Source organism: Oryzias latipes, chromosome 12 (genome assembly GCF_053564925.1).
Source record: "Oryzias latipes strain Hd-rR chromosome 12, Olatipes_Hd-rR_3.1".
Classification (NCBI taxonomy): domain Eukaryota; kingdom Metazoa; phylum Chordata; class Actinopteri; order Beloniformes; family Adrianichthyidae; genus Oryzias; species Oryzias latipes.
Window position 1 is genome coordinate 13,252,108 of NC_136248.1, and position 20,907 is coordinate 13,273,014.

The 20,907-nt window shown below is 36.7% G+C and overlaps 1 protein-coding gene across 4 annotated transcripts; it reads right to left on the reverse strand.

Moving 5' to 3' along the window:
- Positions 1 to 908: 908 nt before the first annotated feature.
- Positions 909 to 20,533, reverse strand: smad2 (SMAD family member 2). 4 transcript variants are annotated; one of them, XM_020707805.3, is made up of 11 exons: positions 20,363 to 20,533; positions 16,806 to 17,290; positions 12,487 to 12,576; positions 11,327 to 11,520; positions 10,934 to 11,068; positions 9,711 to 9,773; positions 9,484 to 9,534; positions 9,027 to 9,239; positions 7,727 to 7,864; positions 6,296 to 6,440; positions 909 to 3,977 (listed from the first exon to the last, which is right to left on the reverse strand). In XM_020707805.3, exons 2-11 carry the CDS (start codon positions 17,060 to 17,062, stop codon positions 3,854 to 3,856), a joined length of 1,410 nt encoding a protein of 469 aa, XP_020563464.1. In that variant the 5' UTR covers positions 17,063 to 17,290; positions 20,363 to 20,533; the 3' UTR covers positions 909 to 3,853. The 4 variants fall into 4 exon arrangements, with proteins under 4 accessions (XP_020563464.1, XP_020563463.1, XP_078812264.1 ...); XM_020707804.3 differs by having other exon boundaries at positions 9,699 to 9,773; XM_078956138.1 differs by lacking the exon at positions 12,487 to 12,576 and having other exon boundaries at positions 20,363 to 20,523.
- Positions 20,534 to 20,907: the final 374 nt, after the last annotated feature.

The following is a 20,907-nucleotide window of genomic DNA, read 5'->3' on the forward strand; positions in this document are numbered from 1 at the left end:
TGCATTTAACTCAGCAGTGTTACAAGGTCCCTTTTCTTTTGAATAGCTGTCAGTGTCGGCATCAAGACCACTCCTATTGTGGGAGCATTTGAAGGGGTAGGGTAGTTTTTTAAGGACTAACCAGAGGAGAAACGCTTTTCTTCACGTGGGTGTGCTCTGATGCACAAAAGTTTACATCTAAATGTAAGTCATGACTTTTTTTGTGGCATGAGCTTTTAAATTTAGAAAACCATTGAAAAATCCAGATGTTTGTGCGACTAGATCAGTCACATTGTTTTTGAGAATGTACATTATTTCACACCACGAAGAGGGTCTAAGGGCAGGGATACCCAGTTTAGCTTAGTCTGCTTAGTTTAGCAATCAGCTATTGTATTTTATGACTAATTTTTATTATATTTTTTTTGCAATTATGGATGTGAAGCCCGTTGAGACAATCGTGTGCTAATATATGGGCATATGGGCCAAATAACTGGGTAATATTGGGCTAAATAATTAAAAACTGAACTAAGTTGGACACTAGAGCCCTGGGTGTATTTATAAAGTTGTTAAAATATAAAGTTTGATGATCAATTATATTCAAAGCAAATTGAGAAGGGAGGATTGAAATTGAGCCATTTCCATAGAATGACTCCATAATAATTTCTTTTTCATAACATTTTTGCTTTAAAGTTGTATTAGAAGTAAAAACATTTTTGCTTTACTGCACCTATACATTTTGTTCTCTTTGCGGTGTGAAAAAAAGAAAATGTCAAATTCAGTTTTGTTAGTCATCGTTTTAATTTAGCTTTTTTTATGGAAATACGCCAGTTCACTACTGAAGTTGTCCCTAAAAAAATGGAAAGAACAAAAAACCCAGCAGCAAATTTATATTCTGAATATCACATTAAAATTCAAAGCCAAAGAGACCATTTTCAGCTGAGCTAAAACAGCTTTATTAGTGTACACCTTAAAAATTCATAAATGTTGGATAGTTGAAAAGCCTATGAAGATCATCTGTGTTTAAAGAACAGAGGAATTCTAAGAAATTGATCCCTAGTGAATATGCTTCATTGACAGCAAGCACAAATAGCATGTAAAAAAAAAAAAAAAGTACAACTATAAAACATTACTAATGACATGTAGGAATCTCACTCTCCCCATGAAGCCACTTTGTTACAGGTTTGCTAGAAAGAGGCTTACTTTGGAATACACAATTGTCATCACAATAAGGGAAAAAAAAAATTAAAAAAAAGGTAAAAGTACAGTATGATCTGTTAGTAGGAATGCTGACCTTGACTCAGTCCTTCATGAAAACTCATTTTCTTCCACTTCCTTCTAAAACTGAGCAGAGCTGACTGGACTTATGGTACAATCCGAGGTGGCACTTATTTAAAAAAAAAATGAAGATAAAACAAAGGCAGAGGTAAACGCCTCTGCTGGATTCTGGCAATATGCACACATTGCAAGTCTAGCAATCAGCAAAGACACTAAATATATCCTGATAGGAGGTTTTCTTTTTTTTTTTAAAGTACAGACCAAACAAACAGATATCAATGCATAGAACAAACTTGCAGTTTTGGAATAGAATAACCTGAAAGAAAATACATTTTTGTTTGCACTGGTAAAACATTGGCTGGACTCAGATGAGTTGAAACATTTCTCCAAACAAATGAAAAAAACAATGTACAGACCAGCGAAACTACAAGACAGATGAGAGATTTTGTACAGAGACACGTACAACGCAGCACTTAACAGATTTTAGGCTATGAGAAGGTTTTTAGCTAAATGACGAGAACTGTTTTTGTGATGAATTATTTATGATGAACCAGAGTTCAACAACTTTACAATAGTTACCCTGCAGAACCAGCATTTATGAGCCTCAAAGGCAAGCCTTAAATTCCAGTAATGGCAGGATGCTAACAGTGTGCACATTTAACAACAATCAAAAATTCAGTCATTAAATTGGAAACTAAACCTTCAGTGACCCATCATTTTGACTTTCTACAACATATTTAATATGCAACTTCAAAACAAATCTTAAAATCAAAAGAAATAGGTAATAATCAGAAAAGAAATGTTATCTAGCTATGTGATTTCATAAAAGGCAGTAACTTTAAAAAATATCCTTGGTAATTTAAGTCAAGGTTTAAACAAAAGGAAAACAACAAGTGGGACAGCTTTGCAGTAATACCTCCCATGAGTGGTAGATATTATAAAAATGGTCTATTCTATTCAACATACATCTTACATGCCAACATCAAGCTGTAATCAGGGTCTAAGGAAAAAAAGGAAAGCTTTTAAGATTTTAAATACATTTAGCATATACATATATATAAAAAATACATAAAAATACAAAAATGTAGCTAAAAGATTGTGTAAAGAAAATAATAGATGTGTATAACTAGCTTTTTTAAACACTTAAAGCTCAAATAGTTTAAAATACCAATGTACAAGCTGGTTTTTCGATCAGAAATCTCATTCAAATCAAATATTTCATCAAACACTCATTAACAAGTCAAGAAAAACAATTTGGGAAACAAAAATGTATTGTAATGCAAAAGAGAAAAAAATATCCTGAATTTTAAAGGGGATTTTCAACTCAGGGGATAACTTGTATTTTTCCATGAAAGGCAACGTTCTTGAGGGTGCATCATTGGGGGCAGTGCAAGAAGAGCATAGAAGCTACTTTGTAAATTAAAGTCCCACGTGGTAAGACTTTTTATGTCAATAAATTGTAAAAAAAACTGCATCCGTTTAAGAAACATGCATTTTTAATATATGTGAATAATCTTGAATATTTCTTTTTCTAATCTGTCACACAGAAGTAGTCATAATAGAATATCTTTGAGTTTAGCTTTAGTCTAGGGTATCTTCAGGTCCACCACAATGCTTTTCTTCTAAAGACAGTATGGAGTGAACAAAAAGGATTGATCACTTTTGTGTTTTTCAATAACACTATACTTTTTGCTGAGAAAAATCTCAATTTTATGACTGACATTTTTATTATTAGGTAGTTTCTGCAAAAAATAAACTAATTTGAATTTTCTCTCAGCCATGGCTGAATGTTTCCACTGAGCGTACTGAGAGTACGTGTGTGTTTTTGTGTTCAAATGACAAAAATGGAGTGCGTTAAACTTAGCGTGTATCATGTTTGATAGTTGAAAACCATGCAGTGCAGCCTCATCAGTTTATAATCACAAAAGAAACAGTACTGAGTTGGAGAGGAGGAGGGACATATCTAATAACGAGGAATGGACATTTAGTTATTCATTTGGGGTATTAAAAAAAAGGCATGCCCAGTGGGGGGGAATTTATTGCGGTTAAACATAAGACTAAAGTGGCAGTAGTGTGTCAGAGTTGTGACGCTGTCATTTGGTTGTGATAAATCATGGTGAACTTGTTTAAGACTGCATTTTAATGGTACTAGGTTGCATGCCTGATCCCCCAAACCAATGCTGTGTCACAGAAGGGGGATCTATCCTTCTACTAGGTTTTCTAAAATTACTTTGTATTTTTTTTTTTACTTCAACCAGAGCCCAGACGCTGGCCGGGCCACTATGACATCAATTAGGGTTTAAATATTGCAGTTGGATTTCAGGTATTGGGCTGAAATTAAGTGGAACATCAGCCGGATGCTAATCCAACAAAGCTAGAGAAGGAATTCAGGTCCAGTGACCACATTACTGTCACCATTCCAGTACAGTCAGCTTGGGATGCCACTTTTATTCCCCAGGTCCATCGTATGACATTTGTTATCGCTCCAAGTGTGTTTACAAGAAGTTTGAAAAACATAATTTAAGACTGATTGGTGATCACTTTTAGAATAAACTGCTCCGAAGTTGAGAAATGTCTAACTTTGTTTTGGGAACCCTGTTTAGGACATACTGGAGCAGCGTACTGAGGGGGAACCCATTTGGGTCAACACCTTATCCAACCACTGGAGGGGGCCGTTGAGATGCAACTCAATCCAACAAGGGGTGCTGGTTACTGTCTGACGCCTGTAGAGAAGCAAAAAGGGAAAAGGTTGAAGACAACGACTTATGGTTTTAAATGCATTCAATAAATAACCAAGAATAACTAATATCACAACATTATTGTGTTAAAGTTAGTGTAAAAAAAAAAGTGTCAACTTCTGGCATCACATAAGTAAATTGAAGTTTTAACATTTACTGAATTTGATAATAAACAAAAATCTTAGTGGTTAACAGAGGCACTTGTTGGTAACTTCAATGGCAACTTTTATACTAAAAAGACTTATTTTACTGAAATGATCAATGCAAATCAGGAAAATTCCAAAATTATTTTTTCTTTAATGAATAATATCTTACAACCCAGTGACAATCGTTGTCCTCATTTCTATTCAAATGACACCTAAAATTGTCTTCTGTCCTTCTTCAACCAGAAAATTCAAGATATCCAGCAGAATCTCCACTTCTGCTCCCATCCCTTCCGACTGTTTCTCATACCTTTTCCTCCTTTCAGCTACCCGAACACAGAAATATCCCGCCTCATTTATAAGTCAGAACTATTAACATGTCTGCTCGATCCCCTCCCAAAATCCCTGGCTAAATTCAATTCTATATTATGTATACAGCCCAATATTACAACAATAGTTGTCTAAATGGGCTTCATACTGGTAATTGTATAAGAACATGAAATCATAAAGAACATGAAGTCACAGAATTTAGTAGGTAATTGCTAAACTAAACTAAACAGACTAAACTAAACTGGGCATCCCTGCCCTTAGACCGTCCTTCTCTGTAAGGAAAAACTCCTAAAAAAGAAAAATACTGGATTCCGGTGTAGGTGCCATAACTGTTCCGCCTAGGCCCAGGACCCCGAAGGACCCCGAACAGAAGTTCCAGGCCGAATGGTTATTGTACCTACACCGGAAAACAAACAAAAAAACAAAAAAAAAAAGTAGAAACCTCAGGGTTGTCCACATGAAGGAGAGATCCTCCCCCGGGACGGACAGGCGATGTACCAGAACTCTTACAGAGAATTAACTAATCTAACTCTACAACTATCGGTACATGTTTAAATAGTCCTCCCTATAATCTGGCTCGTCTTATGTTCAATTCTGGCCTCACTGACCTGAAATTGATTTTCTGTGGTACGCTGCACTTACAAATCTGTAAAAACACTTTAGTACAACTTAGGTAAGCTACAGAGCCGCACCGCGTGATGTTTTGGAGCATGACTGTTCACAGAGTGATACATACTGTGCTTTAGCTTAAAAACAAGAAAAATGTATTATTGTAAATGGATTAATAAAGTTTGACTTATCTGTCACGTTGGTAAAACTGGTTATTGAGGATTTAAAAAAAAATGCACATAAAGAACAACAAAGTTACATTTTATTGTGCCGTCATGCGATTCATTTTTTTGTGTGATTAATTTATCATTATTTTCATTTAAATTTATGACATAGTAGCAAAGTAAAAGATCAAATTACAAAAACTGGCTTTAAAAAGACATTGATGACGTCACAGCAGCAACGCGGCGCGTGCCACGTACACAGGGGTACACAGACACCAAGACCTGCACTGAGAGCCATGTAAGAGCCGTTTTCAGTCAAATAAAACAAACAGTGGGACCTTTGTTTTTTCATAATTAAGGACATGACAATAGTTATAGGTTAAAAATGAAACTCGTGATAAAAAATAAAATTGCGCTAATTTGTCTATAATTAATTAATCGCGATTAACGTAATAATTTGACCAGCATTTTCCCCCTAAAAAAACGACTTCAGACATTTCGGACTTCCGCCAAGTTGTGTTTGGTGTAAAAGGAGGTGTTTTTGTGTAGTCTTCTGCACAAACCAAGTAATACAAATTAGGCCTTTCACAACAAATCGCAAATTTATCGTTATCGCGATATCAATCAGTGCAACGTTCATATCGCAAAAGTCGGCGAAAATGACAATAAACGGTTACTTTAAATGTGCCCAAAAAATCTTATGGTAGCTTGAAGTATTTAACGCATCAAATAAATCCCTCGATGTATTTGACCAATCGGATGGACCCCTTTACGTTGATGACCAATCGGATGGAGCCCTGTTATGTTAGATGCTGGCCTCTTATGTAGACGAGGGTCATTTCGAGTATAATTTAAGTTATGTTGACTTATTTAACTGTTGCAGTGAAATGGAAATGATGTTTTTGGTTGTTTTGCTTTTTGTTCATGTATCGAAACTTACATCGTCATCGCAAAATTGATCAAAATGTCCCATATCGCACGTTTTCCTCATATCGTGCAGCCATAATACAAATCACGGTTTGTCAAAGGTGTGGATGTACTTGAGAGTTGGACACACCTGTACTCAGCTCCCCAGCCCTTGACGAAACTCATTCTGATTGTGCACATTCTGGTTAGCTGATACACCGCCTCAAAGCCCTGGTTGACTGACTGGGCCAGCAGCGCTGCAAACTCCTGGTTGTTAAAAATCTTCAGGTTACAGCCTTGAGAGGAAAAATAAACCAAGTGTGAGGTACATTATATCATTTTTCTTTTAATAGATCAAATAAAACAGCCATTAAGTAAAATCCATCAAATAGTAGTCTCTAATACATCCTGCCAAAACAAGCAGCAACCAAAACCCTCTAATAAAAAACTGATCATAAGCCAGAATGTCTACAAAATATAAATTTGATAAATGAGTAGTTTGAAACATGTTTTCTGTAAATGAAAGCCTAGAGGTGCTTATTGATAAGCGATTTGCTGTCCTTCAGTCAACAGCAGGAATTATCATTCAGAGGCAGAGAGCATTCACACCTGCCATTCTCTAAAATCCACTGGACCGGAAAAAAGAATCAATGGAAATTGGATGAAATGGTGCTTTCAAAGCCAAGACTTGGCTGCACCTTAACTGAAGCCAGCAGATCTCAATGAACTGCAGAAGTGTTGTCATTTGTCATGCTTTTGCTGCTTGAGCTGATTCTACAAGCTGGCAAATCAAAGCCCATGCCTGGTTTCTTATCCATCACTTCTGCACTGTCAACACTTTTTAGTCTATTTTTCCATTTCCATGAATGCACTTAAAATAAACTCAAACAGAAGCCTTTGACCAGGCATGAAACGTTCAAAGGGAACTGATGAGTCAGTGAGTGGGTGAAATACCATGTCATTGTGAAGTCTTGTTTCATTTGCATAAGCTGACAAATAACAAGAACATGCTGTGAATTTCTTCTCCCCACTTAGTGCAGTCAGATGTACTGGATTTCACTCTCACTACCACTTTCTTTGCAGACAGGTCAATGTTCTGATGGACAGAGGAATGCATGTCGATCTGTAGAGATATCACTTTTGCCAGCAATGTTTCATGTACTGGTCACATACATGTGTTATATTTAAATGTTTTCAGGTCTGGTAACCTACTTATAATGGCCACTCAGAGCAATATTTAAAAAACACTGCCCAAACTTTACAGCACCCTCTTTAATTACGACTCCAACTTCCGAAGGATGTTCCTTTAGAAAACGCAAGTTCCCTTTGAATTCCCCATTCTATGCAATTTAGATATTTAGAAAGGAATTCCACAAAAACAACCTTCAAAATAGCTCTAAAGGCCCACGAAAAAGCTGGTTTCTAACTATGCAGACATTTCTTGTGCTAAACTGTTTACCTGCTACACAGCACACAACCAATCACAAATAAATATTTATGCTTTTTTTTTTAATATCAGGTGACAATTTAGGTCTGGAGCCCTGATCCAAGTATATTTAAAAAAAGGAGCTTGCATATAAACCTGGAGGTATTTTGCAGACTGTGGCAGGATGCCAGCCGTATCGTTGATTGCAGTTGGGACTCTGTACAAAAATGGCACTGTCACTGAGGCACTCTGCAAATACCTCTCCACCAATGTAATACAACCGGACGCCACGACCTGCAGAGTAAAATACAGAGGAGCACAAACAGCAAATTACTAACTGAACAGTTCTATCTGCCCCTCCGCCTTTGGAAATCTGTTTCACAGTCAGCATCTTGATTCTTTTTAGCTACCGGTACTTAATTTTCTTTTAACCTCTTATTGGACATCATAATGTGTCTTTTTAAGACACATTCATTGACGTTTTACTCTGAGAAACTTCCATGTTTAAGGCCCGTACACACCGGGACGAATTTCGCGCGTGATATTCGCTGACGTTTAACGCCTCGTGACTAAACAAAGGGCACCAATGTGAGTGTGCATTCCGATGTGAAAAACGCCACGCGTAAAAGCATCATTTTTTAAAAAACGCCTCGGGTTCATTTTTTTTGGTTTGACGCGCCGGGTCAAAAACTATACGACCAATGAGAATGGCGCTTTTGCACACGTGTCTGGAGTTTCTGAAGTTACGGTAAAACACAACTTGGGGGCGCTCAAACACAAAACTGTCTTGCTGAGCACACATACGTCACGGTGAAGAAGATATACGCCAAGTAGCGTCTACACTGCCGCGAAGAAATAAGACGAAGAAGATGCACTCACTGAGGGACATTCTAAAATATCCCCGAAAACGCTCATGATGCATTTTCAGCTCTTGTACCAGTCGATAAAACTCCCCATGTTCTTTCTTCTCGTAACTATGGGATGTAGCCAAAATCGACGTCTTTTCCGGCGTCTTTCATCATTCAACAGAACAATAATTTCTTCATCGCTGGAACCAGAGTTGGAGCAACTGGTGCTTGAAATATTCATGTTTTCTTTGTTTGACTCTGACAAGCGCGTAAATACTTGCTCTCTTCTTCTGAGTGAAAAGCGACTTTAAGAAGCGTAAAGTTGCGCAGCGCCACCTTGTGTACAGGGGGTATTTCTGGTTTACATTAAGCGCCATCTAATGTCAGGGAATTAAATTGCATGTTCGCTCGGCTCATCGTCAGCGAAAATCGCCTGGGTGTGAACACAAAAAACGTGTTGAAAAACGCTGGCGAATAACGGCTGGCGAATATTCGTCCAGGTGTGTACGGGCCTTTAGACTGCAATTACTCAACCCCCTAACTAGCAAATCTTAATATTTTTGATGACATCCTGACCTCTGAACTATGATGTTTTTTTGCATATTTACCTATGTGTCTCCTTGTCATTTCAACTGTTGCATTTCTATTAACGTTGCTCAGAAGTCCTAAACAGAAGCGCTCAGAGTTGGAGGGGTCAGTGAAGCCATCGACGGTCAAGGATGGTTGGGAGGCGTGGAAATTCTCCCCGACCCGCTGGTTCAGCTCATAGTAAGCTATGGAGCACCAGAACGCAGGTTCACTGTAGGTGACTGGCTGGAGATCTAAAAAAACACAAGGCATCACATTTTAAGAGTCTACATTTATGAATGATACTGTTTCCAAGATTTATTATGGGAAACTTATTTTAGAAATTAAGTTTTGATCATTACTGACAACTTCTAAAAAGAAGAAAAACTGAATCAATACCCTCAAGAACATTTTCTTTCCTTTTCCATTATGCAAATACAATCTGTATTTAATATGTACACAAAAAAAGCCAGAAGACAACAACTAAGGGAAGCTTACCCATGCCGGTGACAGGTGAAAGTGTACTTGGTGACATTTCTGCTGGTGAACCTAGTAGGAAAACAAGCATTCAAACTTTCCAAAGCAATCTTTATTATATATTCAATCCGTGGATTTTATTTTCGTTCCATCCATTGCTAGATAGAGTTGTGGGATGGGGTGGGGGGTCCTTACAGAACGATCAAGATCAAACTACAGCAGAGAAAAGAATCTACCTGATTCCATACTTTGATTCATTTGCTGATCACTGGTCTCCCCATCTTCACTCATGTAGCCAGGCGGAGGAGTGTCTGCAATACACAGAGCAGAATCAATAAATCCCTAAATAAACACAATAAAGGAATTACTATTTATTACAGCCCAAACTTATGATGAGGCTTTATTCGGGTATTAAGGACCACGCCTGTGTAACACCCTTTCATGTTTTTGAAGGAAAGCTAAACACCTACCTTTATAATCTGGCTTTTAGCTGAAATTTAGGAATAAAATGATTTGATATTTCCATTATTTCATGCATTGATGCTTATAATTATTTAATTTTTTATTTTTTTATTTTTAGTGTTTTATGTCATCCATCACAGTCTATCTGGTTATTAATCTCCGTTTTCAGTGTTTTCCTCAGAGGAACCCTCCACATCAGTGTTGAAGCCCCCCTCTGCCAGCAGGGTCACTGCAGTGGGATCACCTGGGTTTGGCTCCTTGCTTCGATCGGTGGGGTAGGGGTGGGGGTCCTGTGGTAACATCCTCTGTGATCATAAGTGTGTGTGTGTGTGGGGGGGGGGGGTGGGGGGGTTGGGGGTCATTGATGTGACTAGATCCCCAAACTATCATTTCCCCCACTTCAATGTCAAATTTCATGCATCACTGTGTTGTGTGCATGGGTGTCGCAAAAGTCATGGGTATTGTGTGTGTTTTACTATTTTTGTGTGTGGGAACGTCTTTGCTTTTGCTTTTTACATTGAAAAATGTTTTACTGAAGTATTTTGTGGCACATGTGCATGAAAAGTGCTTTATAAAGAAAGTCTGATTTGGTTTTGTTCTCAACATTGGAGAAGAAAGCGTTTGAAAAATAAATCTGCACTACTAAGCATTTTGTATACTTGGCATTTAGTAACAATAGCAAGTATCAACATAAAAAAATATACCGGTAATGTGAATTTAAATGTGGTCACTTCCCAAAAGGGAACTTCATATTTTTAACTTCACTGACCAAAGTTGGTGGTTTATGGCTATTTAGATTATCTCTATGAACTACTTATTTTAATAAACATTAAAAAAAAAAATCATTCCCACTGAAAAAAAGGGCCAAATGGACCCTCGGTCATTCAGGTCATGTTAGTAAATGATTCTGTTTTTCAGGGAAACTGGACTTTAAAGGTTTGGCTCCTTATCTGAGCAGATTCTTTAGAGCCAGAGTTCTGAAAAAAAAATGTTTGCTTTGTATACTGACCAGGTATATAGTTGTTAGGAGGTTCAATGCCTGCAGGGAAGTTGGTGTTTTCAGGAATGGAGTTGGTAAAATCATCTAGAGGTGGGAGCTCTGTCAGAATCTCTGTGTGGCGTGGCACCAACACTGGAGGGAGAACTACAGAGGAAAATATCCCATTTAACTAAACTTGATTTGTTATGATAATCAAAACAGTAGAACAACAACAGAAGCACACACACACACACACAAGCATGCATCATCCTGTCTTATTAATAACACTTGTGAAAATTATGGCATTATATAATTTTTCCCTCGGCTTAAACTGGACTCGTCAGAGCGCATCTTAAGGACCACAGTAAATCACAATCAGGGACTGCCACTTCAAATAAAGACAGAAGTCTTAAGGGTCATTACCAGGCGTCTCCACTCTCTGATAGTGATAGGGATTGACGCACACTTCGTCTTTTTTGAGGTTGAATGCATACTGGCATGTGTCAATGGCCCTCAGCTCATGGTGGCTATGAAGGTCAGGCCATCTCCATAGGCGGCAGTAGATGACATGAGGCAGGCCTTTGCGGTGAGAGACTTGCAGACGCCCGTCCAATGACCTGAGATGGGAAGCAGGACAACGTAAAGCTCAGTTAAGAAAAAAACGATTTTGATTTAAGAGCAAGCTGTAAAATAACTAAAGAATTCTGGGCAATTTTGCAAGAACATCATCATGAATCAAATTTTATAAAAATAAGGAGTACTACTCTCTAGATATTACTTCTACTATAAAGCTCATCCTACATAGTTTTAAATTAGACTTGTCTATGCAAATTGTTTTGTTACTTTTTAAAGACCCACTCCAATTAAAATTGTGTTTTTGGTGTTTAACATGTTGTGGAATTTTTTTCATGATGGCAACAAATTATGTAACGGAAATCACCACACAAGTTTTTAAGTCAGTCTTTGGGTTCTACATACAAAACCCACTGCGATTGAACAAGCGTCAAAAGTTAAACCACCTGAACTTTGACCAATCAGGTAGTGGTGTATGGATAGCCTCCTTTTCAAAGGACGGAACTGCCAAGCGTTTTGATAATCAATCATGAAGGAGAAACCAATAATTGCACAATAATGGCATAATCCTAATTAAAACACCACTCAAAACACTATTAAAAGAGATCAAAAGATGATCGGAGTGGGACTTTAAATCCCTCAAAGCATTTTACTATTTTTGTTGTCATAAAATGCCATTGTTATACATTATCTAATTAAACTAAATTACTACACAGGGTAGGAATTATAAATGCTGCATTCCTCTGTTTGGTAATCCAAATCACATGGCCATGTTCCTTTCCTGCTGAATACACTGAGCTACAGCACTACATTTCCTAATAGGCTTTATTAGACAATTAAATATTATAGTAACAGCATTAACACACTTGTAAATCAATAGATCATTCAGACTCTAAGTCAAATTAAAAAGCTGCAGTTTGATTCCACTCAATCCAGAGACAATTGTTCTGCTGCTTAAGTAACACACTGTATACCTCATTGTGTATTTGTGTCAACAGGAGTGTATTCACCTGCTGTGGTCTTGGTATCCATACAAGCCTGTAGAGTCCCACTGCTCTATCGAGTGGCCTGAGCCTAGACCCCAAAATTCTGAACAATTGCTAAAGACACAACACAGACACACAAGACAAGTGCAAAAAGGATCAAAATAAAAGCAAACAGATGGCAAACATGGGGTGTTTTAACTCAGCAAGATGAAATCACAAATGTATGGAGATGGTCTCTTCTGGACATGACGACTACATAAAATTGCTTTCAAAATTAGGATGGCAAAAATATGACTAGTTTGTGGTGAAGTCGTGACACCGAACAATGAGGAGCTGAAATCTGAATATTGACACACGTTTAAAATTGTTTAGACGTTTAGAAATAACAATATTCTTTGAAAGTAATGTCTAAATAAAGGATGTAAATTGAAAACTGCTAAAAAAAAAAAAAAAATTCAAAGAGCAGCCAATTTTTACTAATGAAAAAAAATAAAAATAAAAAAAAATTACCAGACATCTAAGAGATTGAGATTAAATCAACCTCTATGTCAAACAAGCAGCAAGTAAAATGCACAGCTGGATTAAGTTTTAGGATGGGAGGAATATGGCAAAAGAAACACACAGCAATGATGTGTTGATGACAAATCAAAAAGACAAAACAAAATGTTTGACAATAGAAAAAACATGACCATAAAAAGTGGGTCACAACACAGCACACTTCCTACTTCAGCTGCGTTTTTTCAGTACTTGTTGTCGGATCGGATCAAAGAAACTGTTGTGCTCGTCAGTACAGGCTCTATCTTGATGCTAATCAACATCCTTAAAGTTCTGCTACAACTGCCGAGTACAGCATCACCAGAGACAGATAGCATTCAGCCTTAACCCCCTGTTTTTCACCTCAAAGGTTGAATACAATTTCAACAAAGTGTAAGCCTGAAGTGCATTTAAAGAATGCCAAAACTTTGTCTTTTTTAAACCCTACAGGATTCGCATCAGATCACGTTAAGCTGAACTGAACTCATCTCTGCACATTTGCATCGTCTTTCCTGGAACATTTCCTGCCTCTATCTACAAAGCTCTCCACCTGCTATCAGTGTAGTCCTCCAGATACCCTTTTGACATTTTTCACATAACAAAGACGACAACTACTAGACACAAACTGCAGTACCGGTACTTTATCTTACTTATCAGCTTCATTTCCATGTGTTCAAAGGCAAGAAAGATATGCATCCAAAAACTAGATTTCTGCCTCTTGAAAGTATGACTGCCTAATAACTCCAGCAGCTATTATTAGCCTGTTTCAAAGAAAAAATGCCAATATCAATAAATAAATGCCCAAAGGCATGCAACTTATTTTATTTGTAATACAAATATGTCTGTGAACAGATCTAGGAAACCAATGAACTGGCTGAACAAGCTGCATTATATATTCTATGCAGCAGAATTAAGATAAGAAAGCATTTACTTGTATGCAAGAAGGAGTGTGAGCAGTTACTTCCTGTCAAACCAAAAACCAAAAATAATTGTGCATTCAAAATTGCTGAAACAGGATAGAAGCTATTTTAAAGTAATCTTTTTCAATCCAAATTCCTTAGAGTGAAAAAGAAATGTCACATTTCTCATGCAGCAGTGACAGAGTAATAAGCATCACTGCACAGTGCTATTCTGTGCCCCCTTCAGGCATTCATGTAAATAGCACATCATTTCTACCCAGGAACTAAGTAAACAAACTGAGCTTAATGTTCACTTTAAATCCACAGTTAAACTGGTATATCATTTAGCTCCAGATGAAAAACACACATGTGCTGCAATAGTTTTTAGAAAAGGCTTAAAAATATTTCTAGAATATATTAACAAACTTATAGACAGAAAATACATTTGCACAAACAAGAGCCAAAACTTAATTAAGTGCCATCAATCTAGTAAAAGAACTTTATCAAAAAAATACTAAACTATGTGTAATGGTGAGTAAAAAAAAACAAGAGTACTTCTTGAACAATGGTACTATTTTACAATTTGTAAATATTTGCTCTAGGGTGTTTTTGTTCTTGTACTTTTCTGATCTATAATATTTCAGGATTTTGGGTTGGGTTCTGTACATTAAAATGAAGTACGGTAAACCTCAGGTCAGGTTTAGCTGGCATCATGTGTGGACTATCCATTTCCTCCAGTCAGGTTTCATTTCTCTTGCTTTGCTAACCTTTGACAGAAGACAGTGGGGAAGTGGACCGCTGTTGCACAACGGAGACATCTCTTCCTGTGAGCGTTTGGTGACCCTGAACCATCCCTCCCTTTCATGCCCGTTTCCACACCTTAATATTCATAAGAATTAGCAATGTCAAGGCATACTAACAAACAAGAAAGAGTTAGAATGATCAACTAAATAAATTCAACCTCAAGCTTTCTCATTTTTTGTCTAATTTACAAAAAAAGAAAAGCTGTATTTGTTTAAAGATCTACAAAAGCTAAACGAAAAATTACAAAAACAGCTCATAAATATGCTATATTCCAAGCATGTTTTAGAATGAAGGATGCAGATCTCTTTTAGCAACAATACCTTGGATTAGTTACTAAATGCACACAGCTATTTTATAATAAATCGTGTGTTTTGGTTAGTTTTTGTGTTTTGTTCCATGAACAAATGCAAGTTTTTTGCCAAAAGAACAATGTAACATTTAAGAACTATGCCACATTTAATTCCTAAATAAAAGAACCATAATTGTACATGAAACACATGACATCAACTAGCAGATTTGTTCGCTGATTAGTCGTTTTCTGTAATGCGATGACTGATAAAACATCTCTCTCCCTTGGTTGTCAACAGAGCCTAGCTCATGTGTAGATAAGATAAATTCCTTATTCAACTGTGATTTGCCAAAAAAATGCAGCCATTACATTTTTTCAAATAAATAATTGACATATATAAAACAAGAAAAGTTCATAAGTTGTGGTCTGTCTACACAGAAAGGCATTCTATAGAATTCTTACATAGATCAAAATACTTCACCCCATTTTTCTTGTATTCTGTGGGCAAATGCATAGTAAAAAATCTAAAATCTGGTGCCTCAGAAAGTTATTGCATTTTATCAAACTAATCAAAAACAATGTTATTTTCCAGCACAAATGTCAGCCTTCTGAAAACTGCTTTTTTATTTATTTTAAACTTAGTGTGGCCTCTTTTTGCATAAATTACTGCAACAGTACGTAATGGTATGGAGGCAATCCGCTAAAGCCCAGCTTGCTCTGAAAGCTGCTTTCAGGTCATCTGCATTGTTGTCTTTTTTACATCTTCCTCTTGACAGCAGCCCATGGGTTTAGTGTCAAGTTTCAGCTCAGGAGCATTTGCTGACAAATCAAGTCCAGTAACCCCATGGATACTAACCAGCCTTTGAAACCTTTGGCATTATGAGTAGTCGAGCAGTGCAGCCCCGATACTTTCCTATGAAAAAGATCTTGTGCTGAAAACAAACATACTTTTGCTTTTGTCGTGCTGACGGACACGCTGCAGCCTTTTCACATTATTTAGTGTTAAATAAACACTTTGGTTGCATTAGCACCTCCCTGCACTTGAATGGTAAATGGAAACCCACACATCCTGCTCATGTGAAATTAAGTTACAGTGAGTGACCACACTGGGTGTAGACTTACTTAATGGATATAAAGACGGAATTTTAAACAAAAAGTATTGGAACCTTGATTGTAACAAATAGGCTTAATTCTAAATACAATCTATAGTTGTAATCTATAATTGCAATGATACATGTACTTTATGTAATGTTTATTCTATGTAATACTGATTACTTTTAAAAATGCTTCACAGTAAATCATTTTTTTCTTCATAAAAAACACTGGGCTTTAAAGCAATTGGACATAAAGCCTTGAAAAAAGGACAGCATTAATTAGCTTTTAGCTTTTTTATGCTAACACCTAAATTCAGGTGTAAACTAAACAGACAAAGATGCGTTTCTGGCCAGGTTTTCTCAGCAAAACCACAAACTCTTTAAAAAGACATAATTTACAAGCAAGTAACTAATCCAGTGCTACTTTCTAATCTGATTACATTAGGATTTTATGTGTTTACTAAAATGTTGCCATGCATAGATTATAAGACTGGGCTCACTCAACTCATTTTGACATGAAACAAACACTGATACTAAAACTGAAATAATCCTAATTTAATTAGGTGCTCATAGGTTTCATAGAGAACAAGAAGTTTTCATGATATGATAAGATCTGTAAAATGTTTTTACACCAAAATCTAATAAAAACAGGGATGTACCTGCTTTCTATAATCTTCCAAACAAATGTTTATGTGCCCACACCTCCATGTGTCCTTCTCTCACCTTGGTATTGTTATACACTTTGTGTTGCTGTTCTGTGTGCTGATTGCTTTCTCCAGCTCATCCAGCTGGCCTGTCTTCTTCAGCTTCTTCACCAGGCTTTTCACAGCTTTCTCACACCATTTCTCTTCCTGTCCTCCTCCATTCTGCTCCCCAACTCCTCCAATTCCTCCTCCGGCTCCTCCGCTGCTTACTGGAGTCTTCTTCCATCCCAGGAGGCGTTTCACAACAGGGGGAGTGAAAGGAAGGATGGAGGACATGGTTTCTTGGCTATGTATTAGGAGACAGGATTTTTTTTTTTTTTTTTTTTACTTGTTGCTTAAAAAGTAGCCGAAAATCAAAAAGAGGGGGAAGTGTAGAAAGACTGATGCAATTGATGACCCTGAGCCGTATGTGCGCTCTGTGAGTTTTGTCACAATTACAAAGATCCAAAATACTTCTTGAAATCTTAGAAATATAAAAGCACAAAGAAGAGAATCCGACGAAATCTGGAAAAAAAATGAGAAGGTAAGGTCAATACTTAGACAAATAAGGGTAGAAGCAGAAAAAAAAAAAGTTTCTTTGAAAAATGAACACCAGTCAAGCACATGTGCATGTGTACTGTGTGTCACTTTTATCAGAGTACTGACGTAACAAAACCATGAAAATCCTGGCAGTTAAAGAACACAACTTATTTCAACAATAATAAAGATTTAGTAAATGAAAAACGCCAGCAATCTAATGTACAAAAAAAGCCCTGCCTCTAAACAGTACATAGTCTAAAAATTTGAGACAACATAATGTAGGCAAATGTCAAGTACAGGTCGGTGTGTGATATAAATGATTCTTGTTGTGTAATTTCATTTAGTCTGCAATTTTATCAAATAAGCAAAAATCAATAAAATGTTTTTAGCTTTTTGGTTGACTAATGCAATCATAAAAGAATGATAATATCAATAGTTAGTACTATAATTATTTATCATTGATCTTGTTATTATTCAAAAGCCAGAAATGGATATTTCACTTTTTCATTTTCTAATGTGACAGTCTTCCCATTAAATGTGAAAGTATGCAGTAAAATCCCCAAGAATATTTCAGATGTATTTTCCAAGAAAAGCAGTTCCTGAAGTATGTAATGTGAAACAACTTTAGAGTTTTACAGTTTAATTTCCATTTGATGGGACGTGTGCATTAATCTAAATATCATTTCGTTTATCTTATAGACTTAAGACTTTTTTTTTTAAACTCCTTAAGATCCAGGATTCTTAGTTCAGAAGCAGTACCCTTTTAAAAATGTCATTGCAATTTAGAAATATATGTGCTTAAAAATCACAAAAAAAGGGTAAAACCAATGGTCAAAGTAGAATCTATACTTGATCTTATTTGATTAATCAGTTTATATTTCTATGTTCCAATCAGATCGATTCGTCTGAGGCAAGTTTTTAATTGAATCGACCATTAAAATGAAATTATTTGATTATAGCATTTCTGCAAAATAACATTTGGATTGAGTCGCAGTGGGTTTATTTTACTCTAACTTTAAAACGAGCAGGTGCATCACAGCGGACAACACACATGATGGCAGCAAAAAATAATTGAGCCATCATTCCAGTCCAATGCTTGGAAAACACTTCTAATGTTCTGGTTGTATTATTTTTATGTGGAAAAACAACATTAGGCTGAACATTTCATTAATTCATTTTCTAATCCGTTTATTGTCTTTCGGGGTCACTGGGCTGCCGGAGCCTATCCCGGCTACTTGCGGGTGAAGGCTGGGGACACCCTGGACAGGTCGCCAGTCTGTCACAGGGCCACAATCCCACAGCCATGCACTCTCACATTCACACCAGTGACCAATTAACCTATGACGCCTGTTTTTGGATGGTGGGAGGAAGCCGGAGTCCCGGAGAAAACCCACACATGCACGGGGAGAACATGCAAACTCCACACAGAAAGGTCCCCCTTTGGTGTTCTGGTTCAGGTCCCACAGCTGGGACTTGCTGTGAGGCAAGAGCGCTAACGACTGCGCCACCATGCAGCCCCACTAGGCTGAACTTTATCAAACTAAAATGTGCAAGGACTTGGCATTAATTCCTGTTTATTTGTTTGTTTTTTACAAAGAATCTGGAAAACTTCACCTGCACTGTTCAGAACCCAGGTATTTATCTCTGAGTCACACTGATTGATTTTTTAGCTAAAGTTGTTCAGGATCGATTTCAGGTCAGTGAATCGGATCAAATCAGGTCGTTAAAATGAGGCAATATGGACTACGAGTCGTAACATAAATTATTAAATTATGAAATTAATCGAATTGCTGTTAAAATGAATTGTTACACCCCAATGTAATGCGAAACAACTTCAACAGATTTTTCTTCCATGTGATGAGACACGTAAATGAATCTGAATATCATGTAGTTTCTCTTATAGATGTGTTGTTTTGTTTTGTTTTTTGGAGAACTCTTAAACATGCAAGATTCTTGGCTCAAAAGCAGTCCCACTTTAAAAAAAAAATGCCATCCCAGTTTTAAAAATTATATAAGAATAGCAAGAGTGCTTAAAGCCACAAAAGAAAAAGGTAAACCAATGGTCATGGCACAGTCATAGTTATAACACACTAAATTCAAATTTAGTTTAGTTAAAAAAAAACGAATATCATAGCATTCATTAATGTGAAACTGCACAAAGCTACAGTAAAACTGATAGTACATTTCTGTAGTTCTGCTGCCATGAAGAAAGTATCTCTTTCTTCCATGTGTTACTCTGAAAGTCCAAGCTCCTTCTTGGAATTTAGTTCAGGAGCTTAACCCTTGGACTTCTTGCCTACACTTTTGTTTAAATGGATTTCTAAAAACGACCATTCCTGAAAATGGTTAGCAGCAGTTTTTTTTAATTGTTAAATAATGATGCCTTTTCTAAATGGTCTAAATATTTAATCATGCCGTGTTAAGATGTCTATCTAAAGTAGGTGACCTCTGGGGGAGACAACGACTGTGCTCTTCACGTTGATACTTAAGTAGCAACAAGAAATACTAAATAATTTCTTGTTTAAAACAGAAGTGATAAGTCGCTGTCGAGTGTTGGACATTTCAAATTAAACCAATAGGTCATCGTTGGAAAGGAGTAAAACAAGTGGGGAAACACGACTGAAAAATGTAAAAAAATAAAAATAAAATAAAAATAAGGAGAATTGCTATTTCAACTCAACAATAGTTTAGAGCATTAAACATTAGCACTGCCATAGTATAACAACTGTTTTGGGGGGTGACTTGTTTTTTAACGAGCATGCACATTCGCGTTTTGAAGAATAGGCTAACGCTAAAAAAAGAAGGATTCAAAACAAACAGCGTATTGAGACTCAAAAGTCACGGAGGAAAAACATAATTTTTACCGCATTTATACTAATGTTGCTCTTAAACGACCGAACGCCCCATGACTTTACCACCATTAGCGACCCAAATATCCACTAAAAAACAAAATCTGTTAGCAAGCTTGCTACTTAGTGCCACAGACAAATAAACAGTAGTCTGTTGCTTCTTCTGTCGCTCAAACATAAAAGATTTCAATGTTAGAAACACACTTACCCAACAAAAAGATACGGAGCTGATGAACGGAGACCTAGGTACCTGTCCAAAACCTTTGGTTGCTCATTTTAAACGTCTGTAGTTAGACTTTTAACAGTATTTTCCACATTCGAGCCGCCGGGATGATGGCTCCTCATTCATAGCTCAACCAACCTTGTATTGCTTTATACAAAACATAACCCTTGAGCGACTCCACTAGGTCCCGCCTATTCTCTTTTGCTATTGGTTGTATTTTCATTTCATTGGTCTATGGCAATGTCTGTCACTCTTTGGGAGCTACCATTGAGTAGGAGCTACGAAGGAATTTGTGCAATGTTTATGTATTTGGTTTGAACTCATAAGACCTCAAACTATCATTCGTAAACGCTATGTGGTATGAAATAATAAAAAAAATGTTGTTGATAATGAATTAAATAAATATATTTATATTACTATTAAGTTATGCTATCCAAATATGTTACCACAGCACGTGAATGTATACCAAAAAGTTGCCCCGAATAAGGTAGTTGAAAATTATTTTGCGCGTAGAGTAAGCGCCACTCCTA